General features: G+C 41.0%; 1 protein-coding gene across 1 annotated transcript in view; it reads right to left on the bottom strand.

Annotated features, from left to right (window-relative positions):
• COG7 (component of oligomeric golgi complex 7) overlaps positions 1 to 16,741 on the bottom strand; it is an 83,267-nt gene extending 66,526 nt beyond the window's left edge. Inside the window, exons 1-4 of the mRNA XM_015538351.2 lie at positions 16,042 to 16,741; positions 11,359 to 11,507; positions 10,946 to 11,062; positions 7,395 to 7,563 (exon numbers count right to left, since the gene is read on the bottom strand). Of these exons, the coding sequence (XP_015393837.2) occupies positions 7,395 to 7,563; positions 10,946 to 11,062; positions 11,359 to 11,507; positions 16,042 to 16,210 (604 nt within the window). The 5' untranslated portion in view covers positions 16,211 to 16,741. The remainder of the gene's footprint in view (positions 1 to 7,394; positions 7,564 to 10,945; positions 11,063 to 11,358; positions 11,508 to 16,041) is intronic.
• Between the last annotated feature and the right edge of the window lie 4,676 nt (positions 16,742 to 21,417).

Here is a 21,417-nt window from a genome sequence, read left to right as displayed (position 1 = left end):
TTTCCTTGTTTTCTTTTTTCTTTTATTTTTCTTGAATGCAGAAAGTGAAAAACTTCATTTTTATTTTCAATTTCTATTAAAAATATTTTTAATTTTTTACTATTTTTTTGCTTTTATGTAAATTTTTTCAAATTCCATTTTACTTCCATCATTTTATTTTAGTCTACTACAGTGTATTCACTTTTTCAAATTTTCAAATGATTTTTTTCTCTTTTTCATTTCTTTTCTTTTTCTTGGATCAGAAAGATTAAAAACTTCATTTTTATTTTTAATTTTTATTAAAAATATTTCTCTTTAATTTTCCTACTGTATTCTTTACTTTTGTGTACATTTTTTCAAATTCTATTTTACTCCCATCATCTCATTTCAGTCTACTTCAGTGTATTCATTTTTTCAAATTCTCAAATGATTTCCTTTCCCACCCCCCACTTTTTTCTCTAACCTGTCAAACCACATTCAACACCCAGACCAAAACACACCTAAGATCTAGCATCATTTATCAGATTTTGTGTGTGTGTGTGTGTGTGTGTGTGTTTAGTTTTTTAATTTTAATTTTTTTATTTTAATTTTTTCTACCTCTTTAATTTCTTTTCTCCCTTCAAAATGTCAAAACGAAGGAATTCACACCAAAAGAAAGAGCACGAAGAAACGACAGCCAGGGATTTAACCAACACAGATACAAGCAAGATATCTGAACCAGAATTTAGAATCACGATAATAAGAATACTAGCTGGAGTTGAAAATAGACTAGAATCCCTTTCTGCAGAGATAAAAGAAGTAAAAAATAGAATGAAATTAAAAATGCTGTAACTGAGCTGCAATCACAGATGGATGCAGCAGCGGCAAGAATGGATGAGGCAGAACAGAAAATCAGCAATATAGAGGACAAACTTATAGAGAATAATGAAGCAGAAAAAAAGAGGGAGATTAAGGCAAAAGAGCACGATTTAAGAATTAGAGACATCAGTGACTCATTAAAAAGGAACAAAATCAGAATCATAGGTGTCCCAGAAGAGGAGAGAGAAATAGGGGTAGAAGGGTTATGTGAGCAAATCATAGCAGAAAACTTTCCTAACCTGGGGAAAGACACAGACATCAAAATCCAGGAAGCACAGAGGATCCACATTAGATTCAACAAAAACTGACCATCAACAAGGCATATCATAGTCAAATTCACAAAATACTCAGGCAAGGAAAGAATCATGAAAGCAGCAAGGGAAAAAAAAGTCCTTAACCTACAAGGGAAGACAGATCAGGTTTGCAGCAGACCTATCCACAGAAACTTGGCAGGCCACAAAGGAGTGGTGGGATATATTCAATGTGCTGAATCAGATAAATATGCAGCCAAGAATTCTTTATCCAGCAAGGCTATCATTCAAAATAGAAGAAGGCATAAAAAGTTTCCCAGACAAACAAAAATTAAAGGAGTTTGTGACCACTAAACCAGCCCTGCAAGAAATTTTAAGGGAGACTCTCTGAGGGGAGAAAAGATGGGGAGAAAAAAAAAAAAAAAAAAAAAAAAATATATATATATATATATATATATATATATATATATATATATATATAAATAAATACCAAAAGCAACAAAGATTAGAAAGGACCAGAGAACACCACCAGAAACTCCAACTCTACAAGCATCATAATGGCAATAAATTCATGTCTTTCAGTACTCACTTGAAACGTCAATGGACTCAACGCTCCAATCAAAAGACATAGGGCAACAGAATGGATAAGAAAACAAGATCCATCTATATGCTGTTTACAAGAGACCCGCTTTAGACCTAAAGACCCCTTCAGATTGAAAATAAGGGGATGGAGAACCATCTATCATGCTAATGGTCAACAAAAGAAAGCGGGGGTAGCCATAATTATATCAGACAATCTAGACTTTAAAATATTGTATCAAGAGATGAGGAAAGGCATTATATCATAATTAAGGGGTCTATCTACCAAGAAGACCTAACAATTGTGAGCACCCATATAAATCAATTAATCACAAACATAAAGAAACTCATCAATAGTAATACCATAATAGTAGGAGACTTCAACACCCCACTCACAGCAATGGACAGATCATCTAATCAAAAAATCAACAAGGACACAATGGCTTTGAATGACACACTGGACCAGATGGTCTTAACAGATATATTCAGGACATTTCATCCCGAAGCAGCAGAATATATATTCTTTTCCAATGCACATGGAACATTGTCCAGAATACACCATATACTGGGAAACAAACCAGCCCTAAGTAAGTACAAAAAGATCGAGATCATACCATGCATATTTTAAGACCACAATGCTATGAAACTCTAAATCAACCACAAGAAAAAATTTGGAAAGGTAACAAATACTTGGAGACTGCAGAACATCCTACTAAAGAATGAATGGGCTAACTAAGCAGTTAAAGAGGAAATTAAAAAGTATATGGAAGCCAATGAAAATGATAACACCACCACCAAAACCTCTGGGACACAGCAAAGGCAGTCATAAGAGGAAAGTATATAGCATAAGAGGAAAGTATACCAGGCCTTCCTAAAGAAGGAAGAAAGATCTCAGATACACAACCTAACCTTAAGCCTTAAGGAGCTGGAAAAAAGAACAGCAAATAAAACGCAAAACCAGCAGAAGACAGGAAATAATAAAGATTAGAGCAGAAACTAATGCTATTGAAACCAAAAAGAAAACAGTAGAACAGATCAATGAAACCAGAAGCTGGTTCTTTGAAAGAATTAACAAAATTGATAAACCACTAGCCAGATGGATCCAAAAGAAAAAGGAAGGGACCCAAATAAATAAAATTAAGAATGAAAGAGGAGAGATCACAACCAACACAGCAGAAATAAAAACAATAATAAGAGAATATTATGAGCAATTATATGCCAATAAAATGGGCAATCTGGAAGAAATGGACAAATTCTTAGAAACATATACACTACTGAAACAGGAAGAAATAGAAAATTTGAACAGATCCATAAAAAGTAAGGAAATTGAATTAGTAATAAAAAATCTGCCAAAAAAAAAGAAAAAGAGTCCAGGGCCTGATCACTTTCCAGGGGAATTCTACCAAACATTTAAGGAAGAGTTAACACCTATTCTCTTGAAGTTGTTCCAAAAAATAGAAATGGAAGGAAAACTCCCAAACTCTTTCTATGAAGCCAGCATTACCTTGATTCCAAAACCAGAGAGAGACCCCACTAAAAAGGAGAACTACATACCAGTTTCCCTGATGAACATGGATGCAAAAATCCTCAACAAGATATTAGCCAACTGGATCCAACAGTACATTAAAAAAAATTATTCACCACGACCAAGTGGGATTTATACCTGGGATTCAGGGCTAGTTCAATATCCCCAAAACAATTAACGTGATTCATCACATCAATAAAAGAAAGGACAAGAACCATATGATCCTCTCAACAAATGCAGAGAAAGCATTTGACAAAATACAGCATCCTTTCTTGATAAAAACCCTCAAGAAAGTAGGGATAGAAGGATCATACCTTGAGATCATAAAAGCCATATATGAACGACCCAACGCTAATATCCTCAAATGGGGAAAAAACTGAGAGCTTTCCCCCTAAGGTCAGGAACAAGACAGGGATATCCACTCTGGCCACTGTTATTCAACATAGTATTGGAAGTCTTAGCCTCAGCAATCAGACAACACAAAGAAATAAAAGGCATCCAAATTGGCCAGGAGGAGGTCAAACTTTCACTCTTCGCATTTGACATGATACTCTATATGGAAAACCCAAAAGATTCCACCAAAAAAACCTGCTAGAACTGATTCATGAATTCAGCAAAGTCGCAGAATATGAAATCAACGCACAGAAATCGGTTGCATTCCTATACACCAAGAATGAAGTGACAGAAAGAGAAATCAAGGAATCGATCCCATTTACAATTGCACCAAAAACCATAAAATACCTAGGAAGAAATCTAACCAAAGAGGTGACAAATCTATACACTGAAAACTGTAGAAAGCTTATGAAAGAAATTGAAGAAGACACAAAAAAATGGAAAAAGATTCCATACTCCTCGATAGGAAGAACAAATATTGTTAACATGTCGATACTACCCAAAGCAATCTACATATTCAATGCAATCCCTATCAAAATAACACCAGCATTCTTCACAGAGCTAGAACAAATAATCCTAAAATTTGTATGGAACCAGAAAAGACCCTGAATAACCAAAGCAATCTTGAAAAAGAAAACCAAAGCAGGAGGCATCACAATCCCGGACTTCAAGCTGTACTACAAAGCTGTAATCATCAAGACAGTATGCTACTGGCACAAGAACAGACACTCAGATCAATGGAACAGAATAGAGAACCCAGAAATGGACCCACAATCAGATGGCCAACTAATCTTTGACAAAGCAGGAAAGAATATCCAATGGAATACAGTGTCTTCAGTAAGTGGTGCTGGGAAAACTGGACAGCGACATGCAGAAGAATGAACCTGGACCACTTTCTTTCACCAGACACAAAAATAAACTCAACATGGATGAAAGACCTCAATGTAAGACAGGAAGCCATCAAAATCCTCAAGGAAAAAGCAGGCAAAAACCTCTCTGATCTTGGCCGCAGCAACTTCTTACTCAACACGTCTCCGCAGGCAAGGGAAACAAAGGCCAGCCAAAATGAACTACTGGGACCTCATCAAAATAAAAAACTTCTGCACAGTGAAGGAAACAATCAGCAAAACTAAAAGGCAACTGACAGAATGGGAGAAGATATTTGCAAATGACATATCAGATAAAGGGTCAGTATCCAAAATCTATAAAAAACTTATCAAACTCAACACCCAAAAAAACAAATAATCCAGTGAAGAAATGGGCAAAAGACATGAACAGACACTTCTCCAAAGAAGACATCCAGATGGCCAAAAAATGCTCAACAGCACTCATCATCAGGGAAATACAAATCAAAACCACAATGAGATACCACCTCACACCTGTCAGAATGGCTAACAGTAACAACTCAGGCAACAACAGATGTTGGCAAGGGTGTGGAGAAAGACGATCTCTTTTGCATTGTTGGTGGGAATGCAAGGTGGTGTAGCCACTCTGGAAAACAGTATGGAGATTCCTCAAAAAACTAAAAATAGAACTACCCTACGACCCAGCAATTGCACTACTAGGCATTTATCCACGGGATACAGGTGTGCTGTTTGAAAGGGACACATGCACCCCCATGTCTATAGCAGCACTATCAACAATAGCCAAAGTATGGAAAGAGCCCAAACGTCCATCGATGGATGAATGGATAAAGAAGATGTGGTGTATATATATGCAATGGAGTATTACTCGGCAATCCAAAAGAACAAAATCTTGCCATTTGCAACTACGTGGATGGAACTGGAGGGTATTATGCTAAGTGAAATTAGTCAGAGAAAGACAAAAATCCTATGACTTGACTCATATGAGGACTTTAAGAGACAAAACAGATGAACATAAGGAAAGGGAAACAAAAATAATCTAAAAACAGGGAGGGAGACAAAACAGAAGAGACTCATAAATATGGAGAACAAACTGAGGGTTACGGGAGGGGTTGTGGGAGGAGGGGATGGGCTAAATGGGTAAGGGGCACTAAGGAATCTACTCCCGAAATCACTGTTGCACTGTATGCTAACTAATTTGGATATAAATTTTAAAAAATAAAAAATAAAACAAGTTAATAAAAAAAATCTAAAAACAAATACAATTTAACAACAACAAAAAAGAAAACAGTTACATAAAAATAAAATATTACAAAATATGAAAATTGTCTAACAGTTAAAAGTTTAGAGAGAGAAGCCCTATGATAAAAAATTAATAATTAATAATTTGATAGTATGCCATGATTAAAATTCTAGACTATGCAATCTTCTAGATCGAGCGGGGAAGTGGGGTAGGTGGGAAGCAGGAGGAATCAAAGTTCACTAACTGGGGGAGTCAGATATTGTTTCATTACGAGGCCAATAAATTGAGAAAGAAGCTTAGTTTAGTATCTGAAATAATAAATCACTAGAAAAACAAAAATCAAGTTATATATCTTTCAAATCATCTGTGAGAGAAAAAAAACACAAAGAAAACAGAAACAGTAAACAAAAAATGTAGAGACACACAAGACTGAAATTTTCTGTTAAAACACAAACCTAAATGGTATAAAGTCACTTATTAAAAAATATAAGGATTAGGAGTGCCTGGCTGGCTCAGTCAGCATGTGACTCTTGATCTCAGGGTTGTGAGTTCAAGCCCCATGTTGGGCAAGGAGCCACGAAAGAGAAAGGAAGGAAGGAAGGAAGGAAGGAAGGAAGAGAAAGGAAGAAAAAGAAAGAGGGAGGGAGGGAGGAAGGAAAGAAAGAAGGAAGGAAGGAAGGATGAACTAGATCAAAAAACAAAATTCAACCATATGCCATCTCCAATAGCCAGTCTAAAATAAAACATCACAGAAAGCTTGAAGGCTAAAAAAAAAAAAAAAGTGGGTAAAGCCATACTAAAGCAAATACAAACAAAAAATAAGGCAGAAGTTGTAATATTCATACCCAAGTTGAACGGCAGGCAGAAAGCATTCAATGGAGCCATGGCAGTATTTGATAAAAATGTTCCTTAAAACCTAACAGAGTAATAAGGAAGAATAAAAGCTTACAAATCATTTTTATGAAGCCGACACAACCAGGATACTAAAGCCTGACAAAGATATTTACTAAGGGGATTTCTATGAAAAATTCTAAAGTATCAGCAAAATATCCAGTAGTACATTACCATGCACATGCATACACACACACACACACACACACACACACACAGATACCCCGTAAACATGTGGGGCTTGTTCTTGAGTTGCAAGAATGATACAATATTAGGAATGCTATTAATAGATCTCCCATATTAGTAAATCAGAGGAAATAAAAATAATACTTGATAAGGGCCAAAACTCATCAAACGGTACACTTAAGATTTGCGCATTTCTCTAAATGTAAATTTTACCTCAAAAAAAGAGAATCACAAACCAATACTGAACTCCAGTTATCGATACGAATGCTGAAGCATTTAAGAATGAAATGCTGGTATCTATCAGTTACTTTGACATTCATCCAAAACAGAACATGGATGGAGAGGGAGATGGATGGGTGGATAGGTAAGTGACAAAGCAAATCTGGTAAAACACCAGGCTGGGATCTAGACCGTGTGTCTGTCGTACACTTATTTCAGCTTTTCTGTATGCTTGAAAATGCTCATCGTATAAAATACTGAAAAAAGGTGACCACCCCAGAAAGTTACAAGTTAACTTCCGATCTACATAATTTAATCCACATTAAGACATTCAAGAGGTTGAAGACTCGGAAAGCCTTATCTTTGTAAAGAGGTGCACACAAAGACGAGAAAGGGCTAGCACTCACCTATAGACTGAGAGGTGAATACCGCTACAATCTGCGGGGAGGCCAGAGCCTCCAGCCTGTTCTTCAGGGCCTCCAAGTGCACACACTTTTCTGAGTAGTCTGGAGTATCCACAAGCATCATTAAACTGTTCTGCAGACCTGTCAGCTTGGCAGAAATCACAGCTATGTCCTATAAAAAGACCACAATTGGGGATATTTACTTTAAAAGACCCAGGTACTTCAATTAAGAATGGACAAAATACAGAGTGCCTGCCTGGTGCAGTTGGTACAGCATGTGACCCCTGACCTCAGGGTTGTGAGTTCAAGCCCCATGTTGGTTGTGGAGTCTACTTTAAAAAAAAAAAAAAAAAAAAAAAAAAGAACGGACAAAATACATGAAAAGACAATTCATAAAATTAAAACAAGAGTTTTCCTCCTAACAAAGTGGAAAAACCCTGGAAAAATTATAATAGCTATTGTTAGTGAGGGTGTGAAGAAAAAAGTCTACCTGGTACCATAAATTTACACTGTCTTTCTAGAAACAATTTAGCAATATGCATCAAGAGCCTTGAATACTATTCATATCTTTAAAATTTTTTTTAATGTTTATTTTTGAGGAAGAGAGAGAGACAGAGTGTGAGTGGGGGAGGGGCAGACAGAGAGGGAGACACAGAATCTGAAGAAGGCTCCAGGCTCTGAGCTGTCAGCACAGAGCTTGACATGGGGCTCGAGCTCATGGACCACGAGATCATGACCTGAGCTGAAGTTGGACGCTTAACCGACTGAGCCACCCAGGCGCCCCGAAAACTACTCATATCTTTTGACCTGGTATTTCCTTTTCTAAAAATATGTCCTAAAGAAACAATTAGAAGGGGGTGCCTGGCTGGCCCAGTTGGTAGAGTATGATCTCAGGGTTGTGTGCTCGAGCCCCACATGGGGTACAGAAATTACTTAAAAATAAAAACTTAAGAAACAATCAGAGGGACACAGAGATATTCATGCATTTTAATTAATCAATGTGATTCTAGTGTTATAGTAACAAAAACCTAGAAGCAACCTAAATCCTCCCTGATAACAAATAAAATATAAAGGCTGAGTCCCTCATAATGGAATGTGGAATATTGTGCAGCCATTAAAGATCATGTTTTTGAAAAGTATTAATTACATAGCAAAATATGATTTATATGATTATAAAATATATATTATAAAATATGATTTTATATTTATTTATAGCAAAATTAGATAAAAAAGAATATAGACACTAAAATATATGTAAGTGTCTATATACCTGTAATATATGCATACATATAAAATACACAGGTGCAAAGATGTAAAAATACACAGAAAAATACCTACTAGACATAAAAAGCTTATTACTAGGACATAGGAATAAGGCTCATTTTGTTCTCTGCCTTGTATTTTTCTGAATTTTCCAAATCTTCCAGACACACACAAATTATGTTTATAATTTGGGGCGCCTGGGTTGCTCAGTCAGTTAAGCATCTGATTCTTGATTTCAGCTCAGGTCATGATCTCATGGTTCATGAGTTCAAGCCCCAAGTAAGGCTTTATGCTGATAGCACACAGCCTGCTTGGAATTCTCTCTCTCCCTCTCTCTCTGCCCCTTCCCCGCTTCCGTGAGCACTCTCTCTCTCAAAGATAAACCGACATTAAAAAAAATTATGTTTAGGGGCATCTGGGTGGCTCAGTTGGTTAAGCATCTGACTTCAGCTCAGGTCATGATTTCATGGTTCGTGGGTTCAAGCCCCACGTTGGGCTCTGTTGCTGACAGCTCAGAGCCTGGAGCCTGCTTCGGATTCTGTGTCTCCCTCTCTCTCTGCCCCTCCCCAGTTTGTGCTCTGGCTCTCTCTGTCTCTCAAAAATAAATAAACATTAAAAAAAACTATGTTTATAATTAGAAAAGCTATTTTTTAAAAGAATTAAGAATGCAGTAATTGTTTCATTTCAGCATCTGAAAGGTGTCTACGATGTGTCAGACACCGTATTGAAACACAAAGATCACAGTGCAGCCCTTGGGTTCACATACAGAAAGATCAGGATACAAATTAAGGACTATGGCTCAAGAGGCACAGGGAGGGAGCGACTGAGTTTGCCAATGAGAGGGTGGGAGCCAGCAGTGACAGATGGATGTTGAAATGGTGTAGGAGAAAATGGGAAGCTTGATCAGAGTGGTGGCAGAGGGATCTAAGGAACAAACAACTTCAGAGAAAGATGGGAGAGATGGGGGAAAGGGAACAGTTAAGGACTGCCGAGGTTTCCAGCCTCAATACTTGCATGGGAAGTGCCGCCATTAACCAAGAGAAGGAGACCAAAGGGAAGAGCAAATGGGCAGTGGTTCTAGACAGAAGTAATGAATTTAGTTTGCAGTGTCCAGGGGGATGTCCAGGTGGATACAGGCGATCTTGTGGGCAATTAGTTCTGAATATCAGGATAGCTGGGAGGGGAGAAAGCAGCTTTCTAACTTTTAGCTAGTTAATATTAGTAGTGTACAGATTGCAATCAGAGACTGTACTTAGGTCCATTCTCTGTCACATCCGTGCCAGAAGTCAAGTAAGATTTGCAACTCACATCTGTGAAGCCTAAATCAATTACCTTGTCATGAGCCCAGAGGAGCTCTATTGTACTTAAAAATAAACATAACTGGGGTGCCTGGTGGCTCAGTTGGTTGAGCATCTGATTTCGGCTCAGGTTGTGATCTCCAGGTTCCTGAATTTGAGCCTCACATCAGGCTCTCTGCTGTCAGAAGAGACCCTCTGGCCCCCTCTCTCTGCCCCTCCCCCGCTCTGTGTTAAAGACAAACATAACTGATATGGAATAAGAGATCTCTCAGTACAAAAACAAAGTGCCCAGCAGCGTTCACAATGTGCTACCATTTATGGCAACCAAAGGGCAGGGATCATATATAAGTGTGTATGTGTCAGGAAGGACAGGTATAAAGGTGGTGCGAGAGTTTGTACGGAGAAGGGAAATGAGGGCACTGGGAGGTGTCAGGGTTACAGGGAAAACGTTTTTGGCTGTTTATTCCTGTCTACGAATTTTTTCCCCACATGCACTAAACGCTTTTTTAAAAACTTGTGAGAGTTCTGAAAACCAGCAAAAGGGATGATAAAGAATTCATTTTGCTTAACAACTGAAAAGGAGTTTTTCACAAGACATCATCTGACCTCCTCCTTATAACCAGGTATAGAAAGCATTCCTACTCACTACCGTTGGCGGCCCAGGAGGTGTTAAGTACCTTGCCAGGATCCCATGATGGGTAAGGTCCGTCTGCCCGTGCTCCACACTCTCCTAATCCATTTCCTCTGCCTTTTTTACTGAGGCTTCTCCTAAACTCTGTGACTAGAAGCCTTCGGTCAATCAGGAGATACAAACTCAAGATGGTGGAAAGACCCAGAGCAATTTCAGATCTTCCCACCCTCTGCCTGCACACTTCCTGTGCTGCTTTTTACTACCCCTTACGGTTTCGAGTAAATGACTTTCTCATCGGTTTCTCCAAACCTCACGTTCCTGCCCGAACAGAACGCACAACATCCCCTGAACAAAAAACCTACTTGAGTCTTAAACGTCTCCTCAATATCAGCACTCAATGTGCTCCACTTGTCTGCTTCTTGAAGAGATTCTGCGGCAAGCTGCATTCTAGACTTCACCTGGTCGATTTCTACCAACACCTAAAAGAGAAATGAGGGATCAAACATTAAGGAAATGGCAGTTCCTTTTTCTCTCCCTTGCTCCAGTGACTTGAAACATAAGCACCGTGAGGTGCCCCTGTCTTCAGGGAGCTTCTGTGCCCCTTACAACACCAATCATATGGCTACATTGTTCAGCAGGTGCTGAAGACAGACGTGCAAGCTGAAAGAACCAAGCCAAAGAGGAGTGTTGAGTGGCTGGCAGACTTTGGAGTTCAGGTTGGGAGGGAAGGTCTTCCAAAACCAAGAATCAACATTTAGGACAGGAGCCAAAATACCTGCATCGATTGGGATGTATCCTGTTCAAATTTTTTAATGTCCTCCTTGACAAGAATCATCTGCTCTTTCAGGAAAGACGCCTCCTGTTTAAGGGCTTCCACATCACGGAGCACTTTGGGCATGTTCTGAAGAGCCTGGTGACTTGTTTCTGCAGCAAGAAGCCAAGAATGAAAGGCGAAAATTGGAGCAGTCACAACTTGAATAAATCAGGAGACAGGAAGGGACTCTTCCCCAAAGCACTACCAACTACACAGCTTTCTGAGCCTGCGGGAAATGCGGGGTGGAGAGGAGGTGGGCCGGGAGGTGGCCTCTGCCAGGGCCATGTCCTCCCCAGTCTGATGGGTGAGGGTCACGTGACTTGACAAGGAAGGAACCATCAGCCCGACCCAACACCAACTGTTTTCCACCACTGAGTGAAAGTGCAACTCCCTCTGTGAGGAGACAGAATGAAAAAATCTGACACTGGGTAGATGCCAGCTACGTGCAGGTGGTTTACCAACGTTCTATCACTTAATGTCCATAGTAATCATTAGTAGCCGCCTCTTAGAAATAAGAAAACTGAGGCTTAGGAAGGTTGAGTAACTTGCTTAAGATTGCACAGAGCTGAAACCAAGCCTTACATGTGTCCGGCCCATTTGCATTCCATGGTCTTTTCAAAACAGTCCACAGACTCTCAGCATCAACTGGAGTGCAGTTAAATACAGGTCCCCAGGCACCTGCCAGAGTTTCTTATTTAACAGGTCTGGTAGGAGATCAAGCGATATTAAGTAAGCTGCATTTTTTGAGGTGCCTGGGTGGCCCAGTCAGTTGAGCAGCCAACTCTTGATTTCAGCTCAGGTCACGATCCCAGAGTCATGGGATCAAGCCCCGCGTCATATTTGGGATTCTCTCTCTCTCTCTCTCTCTGCTCTGCCCTTCTCCCCTGCTTGCTCTCGAAAGAAAGAAAGAAAGAAAGAAAGATGCATTTTTTCACAGACATCCCAAATGCAGAATACAACTTGAACATTTTTGCAAACTATGATGTGTTATGTGGAACTGGGAGAGTTAATAGCACACCCCTTTAAGCCTTTAAAGGGCAACTTGATGGGAATCAACCAAAGAAGCCCAGTGCCTTCTCTACCAGCGCAATGAATGGAACTCTAACATCTCGAAGAAGTAGTTCAGGAACCTGTTCGTCCAGCTCTGCTGTAAAGTAAAAATCTGTTTCCTGCACTGACCCCAGGTAAAGTTCTAAGACTAAGAAAACAAACACAGGACATGGATTTCTTCTGCACAAAGACTGACTTTTAACAATGTTATGGCCCCAGCCTGGTCTCCACCTGCTAAACCTCAGTCACTCTTCAGCCCTTGCTGTTTCCTGTATACCTCTTTTCCCCTCTCCACAGCACCCCCAGTTTAGTCCACTCTTGTATCCATTTTTAATGTTTTTTTTTAATATTTGCATTGTTATATATTTTTTTATTTTTTTTAACATTTATTTCTGAGAGACAGAGACAGAGACAGAGCACAAATGGAGGAGGAACAGAGTGAGAGGGAGACACAGGATGTGAAGCAGGCTCCAGGCTCTGAGCTATCAGCCCAGAGCCCGATGTGGGGCTTGAACTCACGAACCGTGAGATCATGACCTGAGCTGAAGTTGGACACTCTACCGATGGAGCCACCCAGGCGCCCCTTTTATGTTTATTTTTGAGAGAGAGAGAGAGAGAGAGAGAGAGAGAGAGAGAGAATCCCAAGGAGACTCCACGCTGTGTTCACAGAGCCCAGCACAGGGCTTGAACTCATGAACTGTGAGATCACAACCTGAGCCGAAATCAAGAGTCGTATGCTTAACTGACTGAGCCACCGGGGCACCCCTGTATCCATTTTTAAAACCATCACTTGCAGTGGTTGCCTCTGAGAGGGTAAGGGCCAGATTTCACCGTAAAGGGACATGGGGACACTGTCTTGGGTGATGGTAACATTCTATTTCTTGACAGAGGTTTGAGTTATCCTAGCTGTACACATTTGTCAAAACTCATCACACTCACCAGATAGGATTCGTGCATTTCACCTTATGTAAATTTTACAGGGTGAAGAAAAAAAGAGCTGTAAGCAAGTACTGAACTTATTGAACTCTATTATGTTTAGGGTACTAACTGAAATGCACAGGGATAAAGGATACTGATGTCTGCAACTCATTCTGAAATACATCAAAAAAATAAGATGGATGAATGGAGAGAGGGATTGGTAAGTGGACAGACTTGTGATAAAGGAGATATAGTTAGGTCATTAATTGTAGAGTCTAGGTAGTGGGCGTATGTTCACTACAAATTCTCTCAACGTTACTCTACGTTTGGCACCTCTGCCCACAGCTGGGCGGTTCAAGAACCTGCTGCCATTCCTGATGTTCTCCCCCTCTCATTCCTTATTCCAATCCACCAGCAAGTTCTCCCCATTCTTCCTCCTAAAAACATCTTAAATCTATCCATTTCGCACCATGTCCACTGTCATAACCCCACCTGAAGCCACTATGATGACAGTCCACCCTTCTGAACAGCAGCCTCCAGCAGAATGGAGCCATGAGTCAAACCATGTCACCCCCATACTTATAAATCCTCCGGTAACATCCCATTACACTCATTTTGGTTCAAATCCAAACTCTTTCACGTGACATTAAAATCCCTGCATGATCTGGCCCCTGTTAACCTATCCAACCTAAGACTGGGTCTCATTCAACATTGGATCTCTGAAACGTGGAAAACAGTTTGTGCCCAATATTTGTTGACTGAATTCATGAACAAATCGATCCTCCAGTTTGGAGTCCTCAATACCCACTCCTTGAACCTCTGCAGTAACCTCTCTTCACTGAAGACTTGAGCCACGGTCTCATCTTCCATAAAAATAAAGCTTTGGGGGGCGCCTGGGTGGCTCAGTAGGTTCAGTGTCCAACTTTGGCTCAGGTCATGATCTCACGGTTCTGCACTGACAGTGCAGAGCCTGCTTGGGATTCTCTCTCTCCCTCTCTCTCTGCCCCTCCTCCACTCGTGCGTGCATGCTCTCTTTCTCTCTCAAAATAAATAAACTTAAGGCCTTTCACAGTTTGATCCCAATCTACTTTTCTGCCTTATCTCCGGCAAGTCTCCCCACTCCCTACGGAAGTGTGATCCTGTGGTCATCATACCAGTGACTCATATTTGTTGATGTTATTGATGGAGCTCTGTTGGAACTCACTCTTCTGTGGGCTGGCTAGCCCTTTCTATACTCACATGCCTCTGCATGTGGTGTCCTCTCTCCCTTTAATACCAGACAAGTAGCACAGTATCATGGATAAGAGCCTGGGCTCTGGAACCAACTGCTTGGGTTCAAATGCAAACGGCCCCACTCACTAGCAACATGACCGGGTAAGTTACCTCACTCCGCTGTGGTTTCTCCAATTATAAAGTGGGAATAATAATTGTGCCTACCTCTAAGGACTATTGCTAGGTTTAAATTAGATAATTATGCCCAAAAGGGGCAATATTAACATTTTGGCCAGGACAGTTCTTCATTGTGCAGGACTGTGCCAAGCATTGCAGGACATCAAGCATCGCTGGGTACTTCCACTGAACGTCCATGGTTGTGACATGCCTCACCACTGCAATGAATAAAAACACTCTCACCAACTTCCAGATATTGGGGGCTGGGGGAGGAGGAGGCAACGTTGCCAGCCCTGGTTGGAGAACCACCTAGTTAATACATATAAAGCGTTTAAAAGACTGCCTGACACATTCCAAGGACTCAAATATTGCTATCGCGTTGTTATTGACGTCCCCCCTCTTTGCCCTATGAAGTCTTCCTTCAAGGCCTAACACAGGGAAAGCCCTTTATGATTCTCCCAGACACCAGGTAACCATACACTTCTTCCAGCTCTCGCCGCTCCTGGTTCTAGTTGCGGGTAAAGCCACCCCTCATTGTAAGTGAACTGTTTAGTATCTTCCCCACAAGGCAACAACTGTCTGAAAGGTACACTTTTTGCCCACTGCCTATTTCTGGGCACATGCGTGACAGATGCTCAATCATAAACAGAAGTTGCACAGTGCAATAAAGGATCTGCAGTGAAAGACAGCTCCCCTCCCGCTCTCCCCACCAACACCAGCCTTTTCTTAAACACTGGACACATCCATAAAATAAAGTTCCGTATCCTGGATCATAGGCTTCCTGCCGGTAGTCTGTGCAACGTGTCTCTCCCACAAAGCCGAGCAGAGAGACTGGCGTGCAGTATGCCCTGAATAAAAACCGAATCGAGGTGTTAATGAAATGGCTGCTGGCGTGTATTATTTTTTATAATTAACTATCCTTAAAAGATGGTTCAAGTCTCCAGTCAGGCCTGCCCATCTTCCTCACGGACATGAAAGTCCGCTAAATTTTCCCAGGTTTGTGTCAGTCCCATACGGCTTTGATACGCTTCTGCCAAACATAAGCACGTGCCGACGATTACTTAATACTGTTGAAATACTGAAATATTGTTGTTCACGCTTCTGACTTAAGTTATAAAAGGAGACGTGACGGCACCGCGAGGGGTGGAAGAGCAAGCCTCAGACCTGGCAAGCCTTAAAAACTGGCGGCAGCGAGCTGACACCTTCCCCCGAACGGGCTGCAGGAGGGTCGGGCCGGGCTCGAGTTCCCACCGCCGCCCCCCGCCCGCGCGGACAGCTCGGCCTCACCCTCCACGGCGTGGTTCACCTCCTGGATGAAGAGCTGCAGCTTCATCACCAGGGTGGCCGCGTGGCTGTCCGCCGTCCCGGCCGTCGCCTCCTTGGGGCCCGTCCTGAAGGCCGCGTTGATCCACTCCTTCACGTCGAAGTCTTCCGCCAGGAACTTGGAGAAGTCCATGGCCGCACCGCCTCGGCCCCGGCGTCCACGCCTGAAGAGCTGGCTCCGGTGGCAACGAGGCTGCGGAGGCGGGCGGCCCTGCGAGAGCACCGGGGCTGGCCTGGGGCGGGGGGGGCGGCAGGCGGAACCCACGGCACCCGCAACTCACCCCTCTGAGGCCCCTCTGTCAACTCTCCGAGACAGACTGCTCGGAATGGCCCTCGCCGCGCGCCGTACTTCTTCCGGAAGTAGGTGGCCGTTACCATAGTGACTGCGGGCGTTCCGGGCGCCCCGGTGAGCTGGGCTTTGGCGCAAGGCCACTGGCGGAGAGTGGGGAGCAGTGAGCGCTTGAGGGCCTTCCGCTTCTTTTGCTAACTTAAGTGCGTGTTCGCGGGCCTAAGTATGTGCTTCCTCCAAAGCCCTTACGTGCACTAGCGCACTTCACAGTCTTCACGGTACTATGAGTGCCAGTATTTTCCCCAACGTAAAGATGAAGATTTGAGGCAGTTGAGCAACTGGTTCAGTCTTGTAGACAGAAAGTGGCACTGTGGGGATCGGAACTCAGGCAAGCCCGCCACTGGAACCTGAACTCTTTACCATGCTTTACTGCCTTCCTACTTACTCTACGAGATCTGGCCTGTGCCCATCCACCCTTCCTGCTCCTTTCATCCGTGTAGCCACACGAGCCTCCTAGTCCTTCCCTGCAACACACCGCGCTGGAACTAGAACTCACCGGTCTGCACGTAACCGTTTCCTCCAGCCTAAAATAAACAATGTGACGCCTCAGAAAACCGAGGACCTCCTTTGTTATAGGAACCAAAAAAAATAAAAAAATAAAAAAAAATCCTTTCTGTACAATTGTGAATAATTTTGCCATTTATCCGTTCTCACCCCAGGCATATTCTGACTCCGTGCATACGGTAATTCTTGAAGACTATATCTAAGAACCTAACTCCACAAAGCAGGAAAGCTCGTACACTATCCTTGGTAGGAGCAAATTGATCATGTCCTGTGGTATTGGAAGCCTTAAGTGCCTCTACAATATGACCCTCCCCTCCTCGAGGAACTTTTTAAAAACAACTTTACTAATAATTTACAGGATATAAAATTCACACATTGTGAGTATACAATTCAATGACTTTTGGTAAATTTAGAGTGTTAGTCTATCTCCACAAGAACATTTCCATCAGCCAAAAAAGTTCCTTCCTACTTATTTGCATTTAATCTCTGCTCCCACACCAGACCCTAGGAAACCACTAGTCTGAGGTCTATAAATTTACCGTTTCTGGATTTTTCGGATACGTGGAATCATATACTGTGTAGTCTGTTGTATCAGCCTTCTTTTACTGAGTAGAATGTTTTTGGGGTCCGTTTGTGTTGTACCATGTATCAGTAGCTTGTTCCTTTATGTTGCTGTATAGTATTCCATTGTGTGGACACAATAATGCATTTCATTTATTCATTCACCAACTGATGCACATTTATGCTGTTTCTAGTTTAAAGTCATTCTAAATAATGCTGCTGTGAACGTTCACTACATGCCTTTGTGTAGACATGTTTTCATTACTTTGGGATATAGTCCAAGGAGTGGAATTGCCAACTTATGAGATAAATTTATGTTCAACTTTTTAAGAAACTGCCAAACTTACCTGGAATGCCTGTACCATTTTACATTATTATCAATAATGTGTGTGGGTTCCAGTTTCTCTATAGCCTCACCAATATTGGTTATGTAGTAGTAAGTCATTGTTGCTTTAGTTTGCATTTCCCTAATAACCAACAATTTTGAACATCTTTTCATGTTCTTATTAGCCATTCTTACATCTTCTTTGGTGAAACATCTATTTAAATCTTTTGCCCATTTTTAAACAGGGTTGCCTGTCTTCATATTATCGAGCTGTTAAAGTTCTTTACATATTCTGGGGTGCCTGGGTGGTTCAGTCGGTTAAGCGTCTGACTTCAGCTCAGGTCATGATCTCACAGCTCATGAATTTGAGCCCCACATAGGGCTCTGTTGACAGCTCTGAGCCCTGCTCATGCTCTTGCTCTCTCTCTCAAAAATAAACATTAAAAAAAAAAAAGTTCTTTACATATTCTGACTTCCCTTATTAGAAATATGGTTCACAACTATTTTCTCCCACTCTGTATTTTGCCTTTTCATGGTCTTAATGGTGTCTTTTGAGGTTCAAAAGTTTTCAATTTTGATAAATTCCATTATCACTTGTTCTTTTTTATGGATCATACTATCTAAGAAATCTTTGAAATCTAAGAAATCTTTGCCTAACCTAAAACCATGAAGAATTCTCCTAAATTTTCTTTTAGAAGTTTTAAAAATTTTAGCTCTTAACATTTATGTCTGTGATCCAGTTTGAGTTCATTTTTCGGTTATGGTATGAGGTTAATGGCCTAAGTGTGTTTGTTTGTTTGTTTGTTTGTTTGTTTAAGATTTTATTTGTAAGTAACCTCTATGCCCAATGTGAGGCTGGAACTCACAACCCTGAGATCAAGAGTTGGGTGCTCTATCGACTGAGCCAGCCAGGCGCCCGTTTTTTGTTTATTTGGGTTTTTCTTTAAATACAGATATAGTTATCCCAGGACAATTTAAAAACTTTCCTTTCTCCACTGAATTGCCTTAAGATCTTTGTCAAAAATCAAATGACATAAATATAAGGATTTTTGGACTCTTAATTCTGTTCCATTATCCATATGCCGATTCTGTACCAAAACCAAACTCTCTTGATTACTGTAGTTTATAGTGAGTTTGAAAGTCTGATAGTGTTAAGTCTTTCCATTTTGTTCTTTTAAAACTTGTCTGGCGGGGTTGCTTGCGTGGCCCAGTCGGTTAAGAGTTTAGGTTTCAGCTCAGGGGGTGATCTCACGGTTCGTGAGATTGAGCCCTGCATCAGGCTCTCTGCTGCCTCTCCCTCTCTCTTGCTACTCCAGACCTTTTGCATTTCCATATACATCTTTTGATCAGCTTATCAATTCTACATAAAAATGCTGTTGGAATAGGGATTTTATTGAACTTACAGATCATTTTGAGAACTGGCATCTTGACAATATCGAGTCTTTCGATCCATGAACGTGAAATGGCTCTCTGTTTAAGATTAGGATTTTCAACCTCGGGGATATTCACACTTGGGGCCAGATGATTTTTTTGGTGTTCAGGCTGTCCTATGCATTGTACAACGTTTAGGTACATCTCTGGCCTCTACCCGCTAGATGCCCAAAGCATCTCTTCCCCCAAGTTGTGACAACTAAAAATGTCTATGCACATTGCTAAGTGTCTCTCAGTGGGAACAATCACCCCTCCTTCAGAATCTCTAATTTAGATCTTTAATTTCACTCAATAATACCTTGTAGTTGCACATTGCCAAATGTCTTGCACTTTTGTTAAATCTATTCCCAAGTATTGCATTTTAATGCTATTGTGAATGGAATTCATCAGTTCAAGCTATTTATGTGTGCATGTATTCCCTGGGATTTGTCTATGTACAGGTTCATAACATCTGCAAATACAGACTCTTTTCCTTTTCCCTCTTTCTTCCCTCTACTAACTGCACTGGTTAGAATCTCCAGTACCATGTTGAATGGAGGAGACAAGAGCTGACATCTTTGCCTTGCTCCAGATCTTAAGAATCTGTCTTTAGCGTTCAGTCCAATCCCTTTCTCAAGTTGAGCTTCTTTTTCTTCTATTTCTAGTTTGTTAAAATGTTGGATTTTATAAATATACTTTTCTGTGCCTATTAGGATAATTGTGTGGCTTTTGCCTTTTATTCTATTCAAACGATGTTACATAGTAATTGACATTAATGGTAAACCAATCTTGCATTCCTGGGATAAATTCTACTTGGTCATGGTGTAGAATGTTACCAGATTTGCTTGGCTACTATTTTGTTGAGAACTTTTGTCAATGTTCACGGGGGGAAACTGGTCTATAATCTGTTTTTGTGACCTTTAATTTTGGTTTATGAGTAATACTGGTCTCAGAATCATTTGAGAAATGATCCTTTTCTATCTTCTGAGTTTGTAAAGAATTGGGAAAGCCTCTTCTTTAAATATTTGGCAGAATTTAATGTGAAGCCATCTGCACCTGGACATTTGTTGAGACTTTAAATTATTAATTCAACTTCTTGTTATAGACCTATTCAAATGTTCTGTTTCTTTTTTTTTAATGTTTATTTATTTTTGAGAGACAGAGACAGAAAGTGAGTAGGGGAGGGGCAGAGAGGGAGACACAGAATCCAATGCAGACTCCAGGCTCTGAGCTGTCAGCACAGAGCCTGACGCGGGGCTCGAACCCACGGACCGTGAGATCATGACCTAAGCTGAAGTTGGGACGGTTAACCAACTGAGCCACCCAGGTGCCCCGATGTTCTGTTTCTTCTTAAATCAGCTGTTAATTTGGGTCTTTCTAGAAACTTGTCATCTCACCTAAGTTAGCATAAAATTGTTCCTAACATTTCTTTATAATCCTTTCTAATTTCTATAGAACAAGTGGTGATGTCCTCTCTCTTTCCTGAGTTTGGTAATTTGTCTTTTGTTGTCAGTCTCCTATCATGAACCATAAAGTGTTCTTAGCAGTGGAAATCACTCATGGCAGAGCAAGATTGAAGTCACCTGGGTGCTTAACATCATATGGACTGCATATGGGCCCCAATCTACCTCAGAGGTTCTTGAAGTTGAGAGAATTATGAGTTAACTCATCTCTCCACAAGTTAGGCATGGAATCCTAACCCCCAGTTCCTTGGTAGGTGACCTTGTATCATTGCAGATGTAACTAGTTAAGATGTCATACTAAAGTAGGGTAGGCCCTTAATCCAATACTATCAGCATCCTTATAAGATGGTCACATGAAGACACACACAAGGAGCACACCACATGACCATGAAGATAGATTGGAGTTACACAGCCACGAGCCAAAGAATTCCAAAGATTGTTGCAAATCACCAAGATTATCTGACAGGTTTCAGAGTGTACATGGCCTGATTATCACACTTCTAGCCTCCAGAACTGCCAAATTTCTCTTAAGTCACCCAACTTACAGTACACATTTTTGCAATAGTCCCAAGTAACTGATTCAGAGATGTATTAGGCAATTGGTACTCTGGGCTTATCCATTTCTTGCAGCTGATACTAATCTTAATGGATATGGAGGGGACGGTCAGATTCTATGAAAAGCATCAACCTTTTTTGTAGCTTCTGCAAACATTAGGTTATTAGTATCA

Source organism: Panthera tigris, chromosome E3 (genome assembly GCF_018350195.1).
Source record: "Panthera tigris isolate Pti1 chromosome E3, P.tigris_Pti1_mat1.1, whole genome shotgun sequence".
Taxonomy (NCBI): Eukaryota; Metazoa; Chordata; class Mammalia; order Carnivora; family Felidae; genus Panthera; species Panthera tigris.
The sequence above is the reverse complement of the archived record's forward strand: the minus strand, read 5'-3'. Positions and strand labels throughout refer to the sequence as shown.